Source organism: Gorilla gorilla, chromosome 11 (genome assembly GCF_029281585.2).
Source record: "Gorilla gorilla gorilla isolate KB3781 chromosome 11, NHGRI_mGorGor1-v2.1_pri, whole genome shotgun sequence".
Lineage (NCBI taxonomy): Eukaryota > Metazoa > Chordata > Mammalia > Primates > Hominidae > Gorilla > Gorilla gorilla.
Window position 1 is genome coordinate 108,625,270 of NC_073235.2, and position 20,674 is coordinate 108,645,943.

The window sequence follows — 20,674 nt, forward strand, 5'->3', positions numbered from 1 at the left end:
GGGAGGCTGAGGCAGGAGAATCGCTGGAACATGGGAGGCAGAGGTTGCAATGAGCCAAAATGGCTCCACTACATTCCAGTCTGAGCGACAGAGCGAGACTCCACCTCAAAAAAAAAAAAAAAAAAAGTCATGTTCCAGATGTCTTTGTTCAAAAATAAAGTAAAAGTATTCACTTTAAAGAAACAACGTTGGGCCAGGTGTGGTGGCTCATGCCTGTAATCCCAGCACTTTGGGAGGCCAAGGCGGGTGGATCACTTGGGGCCAGGAGTTCAAGACCAGCCTGGCCCACACTGCGAAACCCCACCTCTACTAGAAGTACAAAAATTAGCCGGGCATGGTGGCCCATGCCTAAAATCCCAGCTACTCGGGAGGCCAAGGCGAAAGAATCGCTTGAATGCGGAGGCAGAAGCTGCAGTGAGCCAAGATCGTGCCACTGCACTCCAGCCTGGGCGACAGAGTGAGACTCTGTCTCCAAAGAAAAAAGAAACAAGTTATAAACCTAGTCAGCAAATTATGAGATGGTTAAACAAACTGCACATTCCTTATCTTCTGAAAGGGTTAAAATAGCTGCAGTGGTATTATATTTCCTATCTACAGTGAAAGACATTACATGTGAGGAGGAATATGACAAACACATCTCAAAACACTATTTCTTTTCTTATAAACTCATTTTTAAAACCAGTTTCCTTGAGTCAAAATATTGACTATACCTTCAAAAAAATCAAAATCTTGTAAGTCATCAGGTAGCCGTGGCAGGACATCTGAAAAGTCCTCCTGGTTCAATTCCAAGTCATGTGGAATGTCAGTGATCTCATTGGCAATGTCATCCGGCAACTCATCAGCACTCAGCTCTGGCGTGGATGGGCTCCTGGGAAAGAGGACACTGTTGGTCCCATAACTCCCCCACTATCTTCACATCAATACCACCAAGCCAAGTTCATTCAACATGAAAAGAAGCTAACGTCAGGCAGGGCACAGTGGCTCAAACCTGAAATCCCAGCACTTTGGGAGGCCAAGGTGAGAGGATCACTTGAGGCCACGAGTTCGAGATCAGCCTGGTCAACATGGCAAAACCTTGTCTCTACTAAGAATACAAAAATTAGCTGGGCATGGTGGTGCACACCTGTAATCCCAGCTACTCAGAAGGCTAAGGCATGAGAATCACTTGAAACTAGGAGGCGGAGGTTGCAGTGAGCTGAGATCACACTACTGCACTCCAGCCTGGGCAACAGGTCGAGACTCTGTCTCAAAAAAAAAAAAAACCAAAATCAAAAAACAAGCTAATAATGTCTTTTAGGTTTTTTATTTAAAGGTCAGAAAGCCCCGGCAGGTCTTGAACCCAAGCACAGGGATTAGACAGATGGAAAGTAAGGAAGTAACCACCTGAGCTAAAGCCAATCCTAATGTCTTCTACGTTTTTTTTTTTAGACAGAGTTTCACTCTTGTTGCCCAAGTTGGAGTGCAATGGCGCGATCTCGGCTCACTGCAACCTCCACCTCCTGAGTTCAAGAGATTCTCCTTTCTCAGCCTTCAGAGTAGCTGGGATTACAAGTGCCCACCACTATGCCAAGCTAATTTTTGTTTGTTTTTAGTAGAGACGGGGTTTACCCATGCTGGCCAGGCTGGTCTTGAACTCCTGACCTCAGGTGATCCACCCACCTTGGCCTCCCAAAGTGTTGGGATTACAGGCATGAGCCACCATGCCTTGCTTTTTTTTTTTTTTTTTTTTTTTTTTTTGAGATGGAGTCTTGCTCTGTCGCCCAGGCTAGAGTGCAGTGGCATGATCTCGGCTCACTGCAACCTCTACCTCCTGTGTTCCAGCGATTCTTCTGCCTCAGCCTCCTGAGTAGTTGGGATTATTACAGGTGCCCGCCACCACACCCGGCTAATTTTTATATTTTTGGTAGAGATAGGGTTTCACCATCTTGGCCAGGGTGGTCTCGAACTCCTGACATCATGATCCACCCGCCTCGGCCTCCCAAAGTGCTGGGATTACAGGCATGAGCCACCGCACCTGGTCCTAGGTTTTTTATATTCAACAGAAACATGAGAAACCCTAACTTACAGTGTCTCCTCCCCAATTTTAAAAGAAGGAAATCTGAAAGTAGAGTCACTGCAAAAATACATGCCTCACCATATGCAGTCATATTTCTGCAACCTTCACCCATGTATTAAGAGGCAACAACAACTACTAGGTAATACTTTTACTTCAAATTTGTACAGTGAATCACAATTTGGTGTATCAAGTGTGTCTCCATGCTTTTTAGTAGAATTTCAAATCTGGTTGAAATAATAATTTTAGAAATGAAATTAACAACAGGTAAAATTGAAATGCTTAGCTAAAACAAAAGCTTCATTCTTCTGGTCAAAATGTTTAACCCTGCCAAAATAAATAATGCCTCATATTTCTGATAGAATACTTCTGTTGGAACATATATGGAATTTCTGCAAAAGTTTTAAAAGTTAAGAGGCTAGGTATAGTGGTTCATGCCTGTATTCCCAGCACTTTGGGAGGCCGAGGCAGGTGGATCACTTGAGGTCAAGAGTTCCAGACTAGCCTGGCCAACATGATGAAACCCCGTCTCTACTAAAAATACAAAAATCAGCTGGGCGTGATGGCACATGCCTGTAATCCCAGACTAGGGTGGCTGAGGCAGAAGAATCGCTTGAACCCTGGAGGCAGAGGTTGCAGGGAGCCGAGATTGCACCACTGCACTTAGCCTGGGCGACAGAGCAAGACTTGGTCTCAAGAAAAAAAAAATGTTTTTTAAGTTGAGAGTATACAATTAAAGTCAGTTTCAGCATCTGTTCTCTTTATTGTAAGCAAAAGCTTAATTTTAGATCAAATACAGCCAGATACAGGTAAAATTTGCACCAAAAACTATTTTAAAAATCTAGGCTGATATACTAAATGGTTTCTGTAGCCTAGTGACAACTTTACAATAACCACATGAAGCTAGATGTTCTGAGAAGAATCCCAAAATGTAAAGAAAAATTAGGTGCCTGTGGCACCACTGACCGGATCTGAGAGGCCTCCACTGGCAGTGAGACGCTGGCGGGCATGCTGAGGTTCCCTTGGGGGACTGCAGGTGGAATGGGTTTTTGGGGTCGACGAGGTCCACGCCTTCTCTTCTTCTTGTGTTTTTTGGTTAGTGCAGGAGGCTTGGTTTTTTTCCTGGGTTTCCTCTGCTGCTGGTGCTGAACTTTACGGGAGTTATCTCCTCTCAAGAAATTATCCTTTGGAATGAATAAATAGGCTTTTAAATTGAGATTATCTGGGATAAACCTGACAGCTATGTAAAAAATACTTACATCCCTTAATATTCTATATAATGCCTAAAACATACTGGATGCCCAAAACTATGTATAACAATAATGAAGACATCAAACTTCATCAATTCCAAGATCTACATTTTAATATCTCTGCAATTGGGAAGCATTTTAAATTGGTGGCATTTTACCATTGCGGTCAGCCTGCTGATGGTCATTATAGTTGACACTGTCTACACACACACACACACACACACACACACACACGGTTCCAGTTCTTTGTACTGGCATCGTTTCTGAATTAAGGTTTGTACACTGTTGGTACTACGTGTGGAGGAAAATTTTTTGTGAATGTAGAAAGGCACAAAGAGCAGCAGGGCATAAAATTAATATTAGTGGAGCACATATTCATTACTGAAGAACCGACCACAATTCTTTTTTTTTTTCCCTGTAAGGCAACAACCAAGTGAAAAAGGAAAATAACCACAAAGTAGATGAAGTTGTTCTATTGCTGAAGTACGCAGAAAATACCGCCTTTCACATGTCAAGCAGTACAGCCAAAACCAGGAACAGTATATAAAAATCTATGTCTAAATAAGTCTTTTAAAAGCTCTTTAATAAGTTGAAAACAAAAATTCTAAGTGATAAGAAAGTACCGCATCACTGGCAACATTTTTTTCTTTCTTATTGGCAAATAAAACAGTAGGATTTGCAATTGATGTCACCTTTAATTAATTCCCTAATAACTCTTGTAGCTAAATAAAGATTGTAGACCATAGTATTTTAAGACTAATAACTATCACTAGCATCAAAAAATTGAAAACAAGAAAGAATAAAATTAAAGCATAAATTCAGGAAATCTAAAACAGGTTTAATCCTACTCAAATGCTTGAATGTAAACAATTACAGATTAACTCACAAATACATAAATTTAAAACAAACCAAAAAAAAAGAGGCTACCTCTGGCCAGATGCAGTGGCTCACGCCTGTAATCCCAGCACTTTGGGAAGCCGAGGCGGGTGGATCACCTGAGGTCAGGAGTTTGAGACCAGCCTGGCCAACATGGCGAAACTCCATCTCTAATAAAAATACAAAAATTAGCCGGGCCTGGTGACACGTGCATGTAATCCTAGCTATTTGGGAGGCTGAGGCAATGGAATTGCTTGAACCCTGGAGGCAGAGGTTGCAGTGAGCTGAGATTATGCCATTGCACTTCAGCCTGGGCAACAAAAGCGAAACTCAGTCTCAAAAAAAAAAAAAAAAAAAAAAAAGGCTACTTCTCAGACTCTGTAGTTCTTTTTGTCTCAACACTTGAGGTCTACTTGTATTATGTCCACTATTTAACTCAACAAATGGTGAATGCGCAAGGGCCAGTACCCGAACATTGTGCTCAGCATCCATTCCAGGCTTTCCCTCCAGCACCAGTGCTGATCTCAGGAGGAAGTTAGGGAGCTCTCACCCAAGAGAAAATAAGTCCTATCTGTAAGGCTCCCAAGGATCACCTGGGTCAGATTCCTGCCTGATTCTCCTAGGCTTGTGTGCAGTGGCCTTGTGGCACTCTTGGTACTATGCCAGATACTTCACACAGAACAGCCTGTGACTGATACCTGCCTTGCTCACCTCCAGAGAGCTAGAGCCCCCACCCCCTGAGGCTTTCCTAATGCCAGCTGTTCTTTTACCTAGCTTCAGTGCACAGTGAAATACTATTCACTCCCAACTTTTGTCTGATTCTACCTCTATGTCAAGGCAATGCACTCACCATCTGTCATAGGATCTTACAAAGGTGGAATCCCATGTTCTGCCTGACAGCCGGGACTTCCTGCAGCTGGAGTCTCTTACCAATGGCTGTCACATCCTAGTTCTGAATCTTAACCCCTTCCATTGGTATGCCTAACCATTAATGTATTCAACAATTACTTACTGAGCATCTCTGTTCTAAGTGCTAGGGATACAGTGGTAACAAAAAAATGCTCCTGCCCTTGTGAGGTTTACATTCTAGTAGGAGAATACAGAAAATAAACAAACTAATGAATAACTGTTAGGCAGACAAATGTTAGGAAGAAAAATGAGGTAGAGTATGAGGATAAAACCTGACAGGGTAACAGGCAGGTGGAAGACTTGTGTGATGAGACAACACATGGTAACAAACCTGAAGGAAAGGAAGGAGTGAGCAATGCGGAAACTTGGGAAAAGGCCAAGTGTGGTGGCTCATGCCTATAATCCCAACACTTTGGGAGGCAGTGGCAGGAGGATGTGATGGGAAGCCATTAGCAGGTTTTGATTTTATGGAGCTAATATAATCAGATGTATAGTCTAAAGGGCCTGCTCTAAAGGCTACTTACTACAGAATTCCCTTTCTATGACATTCTGGAAAATGCAGAAGTATAGGGGCAGAAAATAGATCAGTGGGGATGGAGTAAAGGGATGACCACAAAGGGAGTAGTGTAAGAGAATCTGGGGAGCTGTTCTGTTACCTTGATTTAGGTGGTGGTTATACAACTGTATGCGTCTACAAAACTCCTAAGAGTGTACACTCAAAAGTGAATTCAATTCAAAGAAAGTAGAACATAGACACACCCAGCCTACTCTGGCTGCTATGTAAACAACATACCCCCTATGGCAGGGGGATATGGCAAGAAGGGAGATCAATTAGGAGACTATTACAATAATCCAGGCAAAGATAATGGTAGCCTCAACTAGAATGGTAGCAGTGAAATTTATAAAATGTGTTTGGATTCAGAATATAATATGAAAATAGAGGCTCGGCGCAGTGGCTCAGGCCTGTAAGATCCCAGCACTTTGGGAGGCCAAGGTGGGCAGATTACTTGAGGTCAGGAGCTCAAGACCAACCTGGCCAACATGGTAAAACCCCATGTCTACCAAAAAATACAAAAATTAACTGGGCATGGTGGCACACACCTGTAGTCCCAGCTACTTGGGAGGCTACTGTGGGAGAATTCCTTGAACCTGAGAGACAGAGGTTGCAGTGAGCCGAGATTGCACCACTGCACTCAAACCTGGGTGACAAAGAGAGACTTGTCTCAAAAAAAAAAAAAAAAAAAAAAACCAGAGCCTAGATTTGCACATACTTTTATACTTTTCATCTCCCAGTGTCAGTCTCTCACAGGAGCACTGATGGGGTGCAAGTGCTTCTTATAGTCTCTTATGTAATTTTTAACCTAAAACAAAAATAGCTCAAACTACTGCCAGATTCTGTCTTCAGAGAGAAAACCATTTTCAAAAATTTGTATTTTAAATACTTAAAAAAAATTTTGATTAGTATAATTGTGATTGTTATATAAAATATATATTATTTTATGACTAATTTACATTATACTAATTCAGTCTTAGGTTTGCCTCATTGAATTTGCCTAAGTAGGAAAGTTTAACTAGCTGAAAAGAATAAAACTGCATTCAATTTCTGTAAAAGCATTCACATAATAATGGTTATAGGAGGCCGGGCGCGGTGGCTTACGCCTGTAATCCCAGCACTTTGGGAGGCCAAGGCAGGCAGATCATGAGGTCAGGAGATTGAGACCTTCCTGGCTAACATGGTGAAACCTCATCTCTACTAAAAATACAAAAATTAGCCAGGTGTGGTGGCAGGCACCTATAGTCCCAGTTACTTGGGAGGCTGAGACAGAAGAATGGCGTGAACCCGGGAGGTGGAGCTTGCAGTGAGCCGAGATCTCACCACTGCACTCCAGCCTGGGTGATAAAGCAAGACTCCATCTCAAAAAAAAAAAAAAAAAATTGTTATAGGAACCAAAAATTCATTCATAATAAGTTCCTAAAGCAGACACTGAAGTACAGTTTTTTCTACTTAACAGTATCTTCCTCAGTATCTTAGAAGTATGCCGGAATGGTGGAACTTTAAAATGAAAATATGCGGCTGGGATCATGTATTTCGTGATTTGAAAGCTACAGGGCCCACATTACCATGGGTCTGTGAAATCATCAATGAAGGTCCACAAAAGTGGTTCAAAAAGCATATAGAAATTATTCCTTAGCTATGACAAAGCCTGAGTAAGCTAAAAAAAAAAAAAAAGCCTATATTCACTGGGCATGGTGGCTCATGCCTGTAATCCCAGCACTTTGGGAGGCCGAGCCGGGTGGATCACCTGAGGTCAGGAGTTCAAGACCAGCCTGGCCAACATGGAAAAACGCTTTCTCTACTAAAAAAAAAACAAAAATTAGGTGGCATGGTGGCATGCGCCTGTAATCCCAGCTACTCAGGAGGTTGAGGTGCAAGAATCACTTGAACCCAGGAGGCGGAGGTTGCAGTGAGCCAAGATTGCACCACTGCACTCCAGCCTGGGTGACAGAGTAAAACTCCATCTCAAAAAAAAAAAAAAAAAAAACCTATATTTTAAATGTTTTTATATTAAAGTGGGAAAATAATTATTCAACATTTGTAATATGTAATTGTAATATGTAGTTTAGTATACAAATTTTTCAAAACATTGTCTGTAAAAGAAACCTAAAAAATAAAACAAGTTCTTGGTGAAGAAGCCAGTTGATCTGGTTTGGTTCTGTGTCCCCACCCAAATTTCATCTTGTAGCTCCCATAATTCCCATGTGTTGTGGGAGGGAGACAGTGGGAGATGACTGAACTATGGGGGCAGGTCTTTCCCCTGTTGTTCTCATAATAGTGAATGGGTCTCACAGATCTGATGGCTTTAAAAATGGGAGTTGCCCTGCACGAGCTCTTTTTGCCTGCCACCATCCATGTCAGATGTGACTTGTCCCTCCTTGCCTTCTGCCGTGATTGTGAGGCCTCCCCAGCCATGTGGAACTGTGAATCCAATTAAACCTCTTTTTTTTTTTTTAAATTGCCCAGTCTCAGGTATGTCTTTATCAGCAGCACAAAAACAGACTAATATAGCAAATTGGTACCAGTAGAGTGGGGTGCTGCTGAAAAGATACCCAAAAATGTGGAACCAACTTTGGAGCTGGGTAACAGGCAGAGGCTGGAACAGTTTGGAGGGCTCAGAAGAAGACAGAAAAATGTGGGAAAGTTTGGAACTCACTGGAGACTTGTTGAATGGCTTTGACAAAACTGCTGATAGTGATATGGACAATGAAATCCAGGCTGAGGTGGTCTCAGAAGGAGATGAGGAACTTGTTGAGAACTGGAGCAAAGGTGACTCTTGTTATGTTTTAGCAAAGAGACTGGCAACATTTTGCCCCTGCCCTAAAGACTTATGGAACTTTGAACTTGAGAGAGATGATCTAGGGTGTCTGGCAGAAGAAATTTCTAAGCAGCAAAGCATTCAAGAGGTGACTTGGGTGCTATTAGAAGCATTCAGTTTTAAAAGGGAAATATAGCATAAAAGTTTGGAAAATTTGCAGCCTGACAATGCAGTAGAAAAGAAAATCCCACTTTCTGAGCAGAAATTCAATCCAGCTGCAGAAATTTGCATAATTAACAAGGAGCTGAATGTTAATCCCCAAGACAATGGGGAAAATGTCTCCAGGGCACATCAGATGTCTTCTCGGCAGCCCCTCCCATCATAGGCCTGGAGGCCTAGGAGGAAAAGATGGTTTCATGGGCCAAACCCAGGGCTCCCGTGCTCTGTGCAGCCTAGGGACTTGGTACCCTGCATTCCAACCACTCCAGCCATGGCTAAAAGGGAGCAAGGTAGAGCTCAGGCTGTTGTTTCAGAGGGTGGAAGCCCCAAGCCTTGGCAGCTTCTACATAGTGTTGAGCCTGCAAGTGCACAGAAGTCAAGAACTGAGGCTTGGGAACCTCCGCCTAGAATACAGAAGATGTATTCTAGAAACAGTCTGTCTGGGCATGGTGGCTCACGCCTGTAATCTCAGCACTATGGGAGGCTGAGGCGGGCAGATCACCTGAGGTCAGGAGTTTGAGACCACCCTGGCCAACATGGTGAAACCCTGTCTCTGCTAAAAATACACACAAATTAGCCAAGCGTGGTGGCACATGCCTGTAATCCCAGCTACTTGGGAGGCTGAGGCACAAGAATTGCTTAAACCTTGAAAGCAGAGGTTGCAGTGAGCCAAGATCAAACCACTGCACTGCAGCCTGGGTGACAGAGTGAGACTCTGTCTCCAAAAAAAAAAAATGTATAGAAATGCCTGGATGCCCAGGCAGAAGTTTGCTGTGGAGTGGGGCCCTCCAGGGGAACCTCTGCTAGAATAGTGCGGAAGGAAAATGTGGGTGGGAGCCTCCACACAGAGTCCCTACTGGGACACCACCTAGTGGAGCTGTGAGAAGAGGGCCACCATCCTCCAGACCCCAGAATGGTAGATCTACTGACAGCTTGCACCATGCACCTGGAAAAGCAGCAGATACTCAATGCCAGCCCATGAAAACAGCCAGGAGAGGGGCTATACCCTGCAAAGTCACAGGGGCAGACCTGCTCAAGATTATGGGAACCTATGTTTTGCATCAGCTTGACCTGGATGTGAGACATGAAGTCAAAGGAGATGATTTTGGAGCTTTTCGATTTGATTGTCCACTGGATTTCGGACTTGCATGGAGCCTGTAGCCCCTTTGTTTTGGCCAATTTCTCCCATTTGGAACAGCTGAATTTACCCATTGGCTGTACCCCCATTGTATCTAGGAAGTAACTAACTTGCTTTTGATTTTACAGGCTCATAGGCAGAAGAGACTTGTCTTGTCTCAGATGAGACTTTGGACTGTGGACTTTTGAGTTAATGCTGAAACTTTTGAGTTAATGCTGAAATGAGTTGAGACTTTGGAGGACTGTTGGGAAGGCATGATTACAATGTGAAGGTATTACAATGTGAAGATATGCTATTTGGGATGTGCCAGGGCAGAATGATATGGTTTGACTCTGTGTCCCCACCCAAATCTCATCTTGTAGCTCCCATAATTCCCACGTGTTGTGGGAGGGACCTGGTGGGAGACGACTGAATTATGGGGCAGGTCTTTCCTGTTGTCTTTCCTGTTGTTCTTGTAATAGTGAATGGGTCTCATGTGATCTGATGGTTTTATAAATGGGAGTTGCCCTACACAAACTCTATTTTTGCCTGCCTCCATCCATGTAAGATATGACTTACTCCTCCTTGCCTTCCACCATGATTTTGAGGCCTCCCCAGCCACATAGAACTGTGAGTCCAATTAAACCTCTTTCTTTTGTAAACTGCCCAGTCTCAGGTATGTCTTTCCCAGGAGTATGAAAACGGACTAATACACCAGTGAATCACACACATTGAGACTGAGGTCCAAAAAGGCTGAATCCTTAGCACCTAGTTATATACCAAGCTGGTGGCAAAGCCAGGATCACAGGTTCCAACTATTAAGTCCTGGTCTAATACCCATTCCCTCACCCTGAGAATCCCTGAAAACTATAACATGTTTATAGAGGGCAGGAAGTATCTCACTTTCCAGTACATAAGGTACCTAGGAAAGTATCTTGCAGTAACTGCTTGATGGATGAAAACAATAAAAAGGAACTTCCTTTAAATGATTATATAATTTAGATATTCCTCAAATTCAAATCTGTCTCTCCTCCAAATTATTCTGAATTAATTAGGATTTATGATAACTAGCATTAACTAAAGCAATAATTACGTTCAATAGATTTCTAGAAAGGCTGGGCCTTCGATTGAAGTTTCATCAACTATTCATGACATTTGTAGAATTGTATATAAGAAAGCAAAAACTTAGAGACATAGGAACAAAGAGAGTATTTAGAAATTCTGCTATGTATAAGATACATATCTTAAGGTAATAAAATGTATCTTAAGGGAATAAAAATCCTGTCTCAAAACTTGTTTCAGTGATTTATATACATACATAGTTTGTGCTAAGTTATAAAATACTTCCTACAGTGGATAGCTACAAAAAGTTTGAAAGCCTCTGTTGCAGAACTTACCATTTTTTTGGCATGTTCTTCACACAGAGGTGTCTGATGTGTAATGTCAAAAACTGGCACAGAGCACTGCTGTCCATCTGCAAACTTGGCTGTGCAACTTGAGAAGAGCTGCTGAGAGTGGTTCAAGAGGATATCTGGGTTTTTTTAAGTTAGGATTAAAATACACTGAAACTCTAATTTTTCAATTTCTATATAAAATTTGCTTGTTCCCTTACATTTCATAAGTACAAACTTTATTATCCATAATATAAATATTACCCATATCAGTACTAGCTCAACTACTGATATGGGAAAATAATAGAATTTATCAGATGACAACTCTGAAGGACTCTATTTTGCTAATGAGACCCTGGGACCAGTCTCCTCAATGACCATTCTGAACCAAATTGTGTTATTTGGAAAAGCAGGGCCATTTCCTTCTTAACGTGAACTCCACTTAAAGTTCCACTTCATGTTTTTTTTGTTTTGTTTTTTGTTTTGAGATGAAGTCACTCTGTTGCCCAGGCTGGAGTGCAATGGCACGATCTCAGCTCACTGCCACCTCGGCCTCCCGGGTTCAAGCAAGTGATTCTCCTGTCTCAGCCTCCCGAGTAGCTGGGATTACAGGCATCTGTCACCACATCCAGATAATTTATTGTATTTTTAGTAGAGACAGGGTTTCACCATATTGGCCAGGCTGGTCTCGAACTCCTGACCTCAAGTGATCCAGCCGCCTCAGCCTCCCAAAGCGTTGAGATTACAGGCGTAAGCCACTGCACCTGGCCAATGGTTTTCTTTTTTTAAACAGCTCTTAAAAGGAAAATTTTCTGCCTATGATACTTACTAAGAATAAAAATTTAAAGATATAGTTATTAAAAACTCATCTTTCCAAATTTGAATATTTTGCTTCACATTTCCAGCAACAAACTCAAACTCACAACTCATGAAAAATTACTTTTAAATCAAAACTTCACTATTGGCCAGGCATAGTGGCTCACACCTATACTCCCAGCACTGTGGAGGCTAAGGTGGGCTGATTTATTGAGCCTCAGAAGTTCAGGATCAGCCTGGGCAACAAAAAAGTACAAAAATTAGTCGGGCATGGTGGTGCATGCCTGTAGTCCCAGGTACTCAGGAGGCTGTGATGCAAAGATCACCTGAGCCCAGGGAGGTCGAGGCTGCAGTGAGCTGTGATCGTGCCACTGCACTTCAGCCTGGGTGACAGAGTGAGATCCTGCCTCTAAACAAACAAACATGAGCTTTACATCATCAATATTTTTAAGCACTCATACTTTTAGCTACTACATTTCCTTAACACTTACCTTACATCTATTAAGTGCCTTTGTGTTTTTCCTTTATGCTTTTTAGGTAAAACTATAAAGCCTTTATTACATAGAAAGTGCTGCTGAACAAGCTGTTCCAAGAACAGAAAGGAGGGCAACAATTAAATAGATGGTAAAGATAAGTAATTGCTGCTATTTTTACATGCTACCTGATTTTAAATACTCAATAAAAGTCACAGCAATAAGATTTCATCACCAACCTAAAGCTCTTTAACATAGGTTTTCTTCAAGTATACTTTAAAAGAGATCTTCTTTCCTAGGCAGTGATGTTTGTTACCTTTCATTCATTTCAAATCAGCACTGTACTCATTAAAAAGAGTAAACTAATCTTACAGGAAAAAGTTCTATAAAAGTGTAAAACTGTGTAACTGTCTTAGAAGACTAAAAACAGATTTTAAATAATGTGATTTGATTTTTTCCATTAATGAGTGTTATAGCTCCTTCTTACAAGCTACTAGGAACCACCTGAGGGACCAGAATTCTATTAACAAAATACAATTAAGTGACAGACACTGGAGGAACCTGCTATTTGCTATCAATTTTGCTTATTTTTTGTGATTTTTGAGTAAAACAAGAAAAATTATTCAGAGGACATCATGAAAATTATGTTCGATAAAATTATTTTAAACATTAAACAGTTATGGTTTCAAAAGTCATTCACTTGATTTAAAAATGAAATATACAGCCCCAAATTAGGTAGTACTTTTTCAATGCACATTCCATTTAGTTGAAAGGATACGTTGGAAACAATGTCTGGTGAATGGAAGGGCTTTGTTAGCGCACTGTTCACCCTTCACGGTTCCACTGCATGCTGCTGGTTCCACCTCCCTCAGCTTGGTCCGGCTTATGCTAAGGAAAGAAAAACACAAAATTAATTTTTTTTTAATGCTTTAAGAATCCAGGGTAATTTTTCAACATGATGTCACAACTCTGTAACACTCTCATTATAATATACATAACATCTACAGTCACTAAATAAAATGCAAATGTGATTTAAAGAAAGACGGTATTACAATTACCAATTGTGTTATTTCCCTAATCTTCTGACATTCAAAGCTGATAATTACATCACAATATGTTTCAAGTATGTCTGTTTTTTTTTTAAGTGATGTTTTATTTCCCTTTTCTTCACAAAGAGACAGTAGAGAAAAGTGATGAAGAACATGAGAGAAGAATCACATGGACCTGGTTTTGAATCTCAGCTCTCCCTCTTACTAGCTGTGTGACTATGGGCATATTGCTCAGCCTCATTTAAGCCCCAATTTTCTCACCTGTAAAGTAGAGACAATAAGGTACCTTGAGCTGGCAGGGTTGTTGGGAGCATAAAAGGATTAAGCACATCTAAACCACTTATATACAGTATATAGTATTACACAGTAAACAGTCAGTGGTTGTTAGTCATGACTATGATTATCACCACCATTAGGAATTGATTGCCTCATGCTACTAAACCCATAAATCTGCAAAAAAATCTTCATCTCATACATGGGGAAGAGGATACTGATACGCAGAAATGGCTGAGTGGCTTTTATCCTCCAAAGTGAACTCACTTTAGATCTATTTTTTAAACTTTCTATTATATGTGCAATCCATGTTTCATTATTTAAATTTTATCTCCACTTTGTACACTTAATGTTTAAATATTTTAACTTATTTAAAATCTTATGAATAAGCAATGCATTCACATGGATCCATAAAAAAATGAAAGAATGCTAGGCAGTGAAGAATCGACTTCTTGCCCTTGCCCCCTAATTTGCCAGCCCCCACTCCCTCTATAATATGTATTCATTTTATTAGTTTGCAGATCCTTCCAGTTTCTTTACACAAACATATAAAAACACAAATAAATAACATTTAAATTCTTAGAAGTGGGCCAGGTGCAGTGGTTCATGACTGTAATCCCAGCACTTTGGGAGGCAGAGGAGGGCTCCCAAAATCAAAAAGGATCACTTGAGCCCAGGAGATTGAGACCAGTCTGGGCAACATAGGGAGATCCCCATCTCTATTAAAAAAAAGAAAAAGAAAAAGAAAAAAGACAATTCTTACAAGTACAAAACCTATCCCATCTACGTGACTCTATAAAGCATCACAAACCATTAGGCCTTTACAAGTCTGAGTATGAGGGAAAAAATCTACTTAACGTACTGAGTTCAAGTCAGATATCACAAACAAAAAATCTTTTGAGTTGTTTGTTTCTAGTATCTTTCTCAGGGTTTCAATGGAATTATTGACACTAATTAGGTAAGGCCACACAGAATCTAAATTACATATGAATTTACACAAAATATAAATACTTCTACCATAGTTATTAATTTCATATAAACTGTAAACACTGTTTATATGTCCATGGTGTTGCCTTAAAACCTGCCTTAACTAAGATGTCTACAAGATTTGTCACGATTATAAGAATAGGGAAGTGGATCATCATAGAACTAAACAGTTTATTCCTAATAGTTTATCCATTGTTTCTTTAAAAAGTTGTTTACATTAAATTTAGCCCTATAAAAGGAATATATAATTTCAAATAAATAAACCTTTACTATTCTGGCAGCTAAGCTCAAATTCTCTTGGTCTAGATTTAAATAGAAAGGTCTCCATATTAAAGGGATACTTCTCTTTTTTTATTTTGAGACGGAGTTTTGCTTGTTGCCCAGGCTGGAGTGCAATGGTGCGATCTCGACTCACTGCAACCCTCACCTCCCAGGTTCAGGTGATTCCCCTGCCTCAGCCTCCCAAATAGATGGGATTACAGGCACCTGCCACCATGCCTTGTTAATTTTTTATATTTTTAGTAGAGACGCGGTTTCACCATGTTGACTGGGCTGGTCTTGAACTCCTGACCTCAGGTGATCCACCTGCCTCAGCCTCCCAAAGGGCTGGGATTACTGGTATGAGCCACCACACCCTGCCTGAACGGATAACTTTCATTAAACACTCTAATAAACCGCTCAGCTATCTTCAAAGACTAGTGTACAATACATTCCCTCATTTTCTTTATTCTAAACTTACAAAATAACTATTGGTTTCATTTTTTAAAATTGCCTTGTTTCAATAACCCCATGGACAAATTAAGGTAAAAATGGCCAGACACAGTGGCTCACCCAGTAATCCCAGCACTTTGGGAGGCTGAGGCGGGCGGATCACAAGGTCAGGAGTTCCAGACCAGCCTGGCCAACACAGTGAAACCCCGTCTCTACTAAAAATACAAAAAAAATTAGCTGGGTGTGGTGGCGGGCACCTGTAATCCCAGCTACTCGGGAGGCTGAGGTAGGAGAATCACTTGAACCCGGGAGGTGGAGGTTGCAGTGAGCCGAGATCACACCATTGCACTCCAGCTTGGGCAACAGAGCAGAACTCTGTCTCAAAAAAAAAAAAAAAAAAAAATTAATGTGAAAATGCTTGATGTAATGTTAGATATATTTTATTATCCAAATAAGCCCAACAAACAAAGGGAATTACCAAAACTTTTTCATGTTTTTCATATTTAAAAAATCTACTACAGGATTCCCTTTGACATGCCCTATTGCATCCCCCATAAATAATGATGTTTCCATACAAACATTAGTCACTGTATGATTGTGGGCTGCAAGATACTTAATTTGGGTTCACATATTTGAAGCTATTTCAATGGCTTATTCCACTTACTCATCAATAAATATGACAAAGTTATTTGATAGGAAAGACTAACATTATTTAGCTTGTATACAAACTATATTTTATTTTATTGAGAAGGAGTCTCCCTCTGTCGCCCAGGCTGGAGTGCAATGGTGCAATCTCAGCTCACTGCAAGTTCTGTCTCCCGGGTTCAAGCAATTCTCCCACAGCAGCCTCCCAAGTAGCTGAGACTACAGGCGCATGCCACCACACCCAGCCACCATGCCTGGCCAACGAACTGTATTTTAAAGGATCCAGGCCGGGCGCAGTGGCTCATGTTTGTAATCCCAGCACTTTGGGAGGCCAAGGCAGGCAGAGTACCTGAGGTCAGGAGATCGAGACCAGCTTGGCCAACATGGTGAAACCCTGTCTCTACAAAAAATACAAAACAATTAGCCAGACGTGGTGAAGGGTGCCTATAATCCCAGCTACTTGGGAGGTTGAGGCAGGAGAACCACTTGAATCCGGGAGGCGGAGCTTGCAGGGGGAGCCAAGACAGCGCCATTGCACTCCAGCCTGGGCAACAAGAGTGACACTCCATCTCAAAAAACTAAAAAATTAATAAAGGGTCCACATTAGAAGGCAGCCATTAAACTTTTAATTTCTAAAATACGTAATGTCAAACTTTTATGTATCTTTTTTTGAAACTAGGACTTTAATACCAAAAATATCAAATAGAGGGCAGCATGCAACTAAAAGTTGACTTTTGTGAACCTAGAATATAATGTAATATAAAAAGCTGCCGGCCGGGCGCAGTGGCTCATGCCTGTAATCCTACCACTTTGGGAGGCCTGGGGAGGCAGATCACGAGGTCAGGAGTTCATGACCAGCCTAGCCAACATAGTGAAACCCCGTCTCCACTAAAAATACAAAAAATTAGCCGGGCAGAGTGGCGCGTGCCTGTAGTCCCAGCTACTTGGGAGGCTGAGGGAGAAGAATTGCTTGAACCCAGGAGGTGGAGGTTGTGGTGAGCCAAGACTGTGTCACCACACTCCAGCCTGGGCAACAGAGTGAGACTCATCTTAAAAAAAAAAAAAAAAAAAAGTTGCCAATCACCAAAGAATGATTATGATACATTGTTACATGATTATCAGCGATGCACTGGGCCATAAACTTTTCATTAATCATGGGTGACACAACTGAATATCATCAAATCAATCTGAAAACTATAACAGGGTCCATCTTGCTGTTTGTTGTTGTGGCAGTTATCATTAATGTTTTTTAAATATCACTGATGTCAGTTAGGAAGATGTTCTGAAAACAACCAGTTAAGAATCGTAGATATATACAGTTTTCCACACAAATACCAAATTTTCCCAAACTCATTGTATAGTCTTTTACATCTTTGACAAGATCAGAATAATATATTGGACTCAGCATATACATTTACATACAAATTGGTTCATGCTGGACAATTCTACTAAAAGTATACACTTGAAAGCATTATATCATATAAATGTTAGTTATCATTATTTTATAACCTGTGTCAAACTGAGTAAATTCCTTCAACAAATAGAGAACAGACCTTCATTTATTCAATTCTGTTCACTCGTTCATCAATACTGGAGATTTAGGAACAAACTTTTTCCTGTTCTCATGGAAATTACTGTCTAGCATGAGAGACAGACTTAATATAGGTATAAAATTGTACAATGAAACAGAGTACAGAGCACAGTAGGCATACACAGTAGAGGGAACCTAACATAGTCCAGGGAATCAGGGAATACATCTCTAAGAACATAAGTCTCTGAGTAAGCTGAGACCTGAAGGATGTTCTAGAACAGATACTAGATCCAGAGGACTGAGAGGTGTAGGAGTCAGGCAAGATGATTTGGGTGTAAGGGAAGAGTAGGCTGCAGCCATTACATATGGTATATTAGATACTTCAAACAACTCTAACCTGTTCTACTTCTAGAAAACTCTTAAGGGCACAGTGCATCCATGTGAGATATGCAACTGAAAATTAGGTCACTTTATTATAACAAATGAAAAGCAAAATACACAACACTAAAATAAAATATCAAAAAACAGGTATATAAGTAATATGACCAACAGCTACAAAATAAAGGTTCTATTTTAACACTTTGTTTTATTTATTTATCTTTTTTTTTGTTTGAGATGGAGTCTCACTCTGTCGCCTAGTCTGGAATGCAGTGGCACAATCTCGGCTCACTGCAACCTCTGCCTCCTGGGTTCAAGCAATTCTCCTGCCTCAGCCTCCCGAGTAGCTGGGACTACAGGTGCCCACCACCGCACCCAGCTAATTTTTGTGTTTTTAGTAGAGACAAGGTTTCACTATGTTGGCCAGGCTGGTCTCGAGCTCCTGACCTCATGATCCGCCCACCTCGGCCTCCCAAATCATGCTGGGATTACAGGCATAAGCCATCGCACCCGGCCAACACTTTGTTTTAAAACCCTTTTTTCCCTCAAGTGACTTATGATCATTACATAAAAATGAGACTGTACAAACTAAGAATTTTTTCATTTTATCAATAATCCCACCACCTAGAGATATTCTGGTACATAAATTCCTAAATTTTTTCTCTATATACATACTAAAAGTTGTCATATGAAAACATAATAACTGGCCACGCATGGTAGCTCACGCCTGTAATCCCAGCACTTTGGGAGGCCGAGGTGGGTGGATCACCTGAGGTCAGGAATTCCAGACCAGGCTGGCCAACATGGCGAAACTCCATTTCTACTAAAAATACAAAAATTAGCCGGGCGTGGTGGCGGGCGCCTGTAGTCCAAGCTACTGAGGAGGCTGAGGCAGGAGAATTGCTTGAACCCGGGTGGCAGAGGTTGTAGTGAGCCGAGATCGCACCATTGCACTCCAGCCTAGACAAGAAGAGTGAAACTCCATCTCAAAAAAAAAATATATATATATATATACATATATATATATATATATATATATATATATATAAAAAATAACTAAAAAGTGTGAAATAGGCTGGTCCATATGCAGTGGTTTTACAAGTAATTTATCACAACCAGTTAGTTACAGATTTCTTTGCTCCTTCTCCACTCCCACTGCTTCACTTGACTAGCCTTAAAGGAAAAGAAATTTTTTAAATGTGTGAAATAATAAATAATAAACTCAATAAAGAAGCTGGCCTTCTATCAGGAGGCTGAGGCTGTAGTGACCCGTGATTACGCCACTGAATTCCAGCCTGGGCGACAGACTGAGACCTTGTCTAAACGACAACAAAAAGAATCAGAATTTAAACTCTATTTCCTTAAAGTAAGATCATGTTTTGAAATTTTTTTTTTTTGGAAGGCAGTCCCACTCTGTCGCCCAGGCTGGAGCACAATGGTGTGATCTCTGCTCACTGCAACCTCCTACTCCCAGGCTAAAGCCATCCTCCCACCTCAGCGTTCCTAGTAGCTAGGACTACAGGTGCACGCCACCACACCTGGCTAATTTTTGTATTTTTTAGTAGAGATGGGGTCTCATCACGTTGTCCAGGCTAATCTCGAATTCGTGACCTCAAGTGATCTACCCACCTCAGCCTACCAAAGTGCTGGGATTACAGGTGTGAGCCACTGCACCCAGCCATGTTTTGAAATTTTAAAATTCAATTTAGTGCTTTAAATGTGTATTTCAGTTAAAAGTAATAACCAGGCAGGGGCAGTGGCTCATGCCTGTGATCCCAGCACTTTGGGAGGCCGAGGTGGGCAGATCACCTGAGGTCAGGAGTTCAAGACCAGCCTGGCCAACATGGTGAAACCCCATCTTTACTAAAAATACAAAACTTGGCTTGGCATGATGGCGGGCGCCTGTAATCCCAGCTACTTGGGAGGCTGAGTCAGAAGAATTGCTTGAACCAGGGAGGCGGAGGTTGCCATGAGCCAAGATCATGCCACTTCACTCCAGCCTGGGTGACAGGGCTAGGCTCCGTCTCAAAAAAAAATTAAAAAAAAGAAAAATAGCCATAATTAAAATATATATAAAAAACAAAATTGTGTTAAATATGTATTTATATATACACAACAGATACTATATATATTTTATATATAACAGATATTTTATATTTATATATATAACAGAATTCCATAATCAGTTTAGAAAATATAACTTTGTATTTTTTAAACATTTTATAGGTATAAACAAAGGTATTACTGTACTAAGGTTTTCACCATTACCACCAAAATGGTAATATGCCAAATTTCTAAAATATCAGATAACTCTACATTTCTGATATACAGATTTTCATGAATGGAATATTATGTAAACATTATAAATCCTGTTTTCAAAAGAATCTTGAAGAACATAGGGAAATGGCTATGGTATACTTTTGAGGGAAAACTAGAAAACTCAAATTATTGTCATGAGAATGTCATTAATTAATAATTAAGAATTAATCTCATGAGAAAGTGGTCATAATTCAGTGATAAAAGGAAAAGAGCATTTATGGAAATAAATGAAAATAATACAGATAACATGATTTCGATTTTGCTTTTTAATATAAACACATGGCTCACTGGAAAATTTATACACGCGCGCACACACACACACACACACAGAGAAAGACTAGAAGGAAACAGAATCAAAATGTT

General features: G+C 40.7%; 1 protein-coding gene across 7 annotated transcripts in view; it reads right to left on the minus strand.

The window, feature by feature from the left end:
* The window catches only part of INO80D (INO80 complex subunit D), a 92,444-nt gene that overhangs the window by 12,857 nt on the left and 58,913 nt on the right, over positions 1 to 20,674 (minus strand). For all 7 annotated transcript variants that reach the window (XM_055380396.2, XM_019022678.3, XM_055380395.2 and 4 more), the window contains exons 7-10: positions 13,197 to 13,306; positions 11,136 to 11,269; positions 3,020 to 3,237; positions 711 to 868 (exon numbers count right to left, since the gene is read on the minus strand). In XM_055380396.2, the coding sequence (XP_055236371.1) occupies positions 711 to 868; positions 3,020 to 3,237; positions 11,136 to 11,269; positions 13,197 to 13,306 (620 nt within the window). The remainder of the gene's footprint in view (positions 1 to 710; positions 869 to 3,019; positions 3,238 to 11,135; positions 11,270 to 13,196; positions 13,307 to 20,674) is intronic.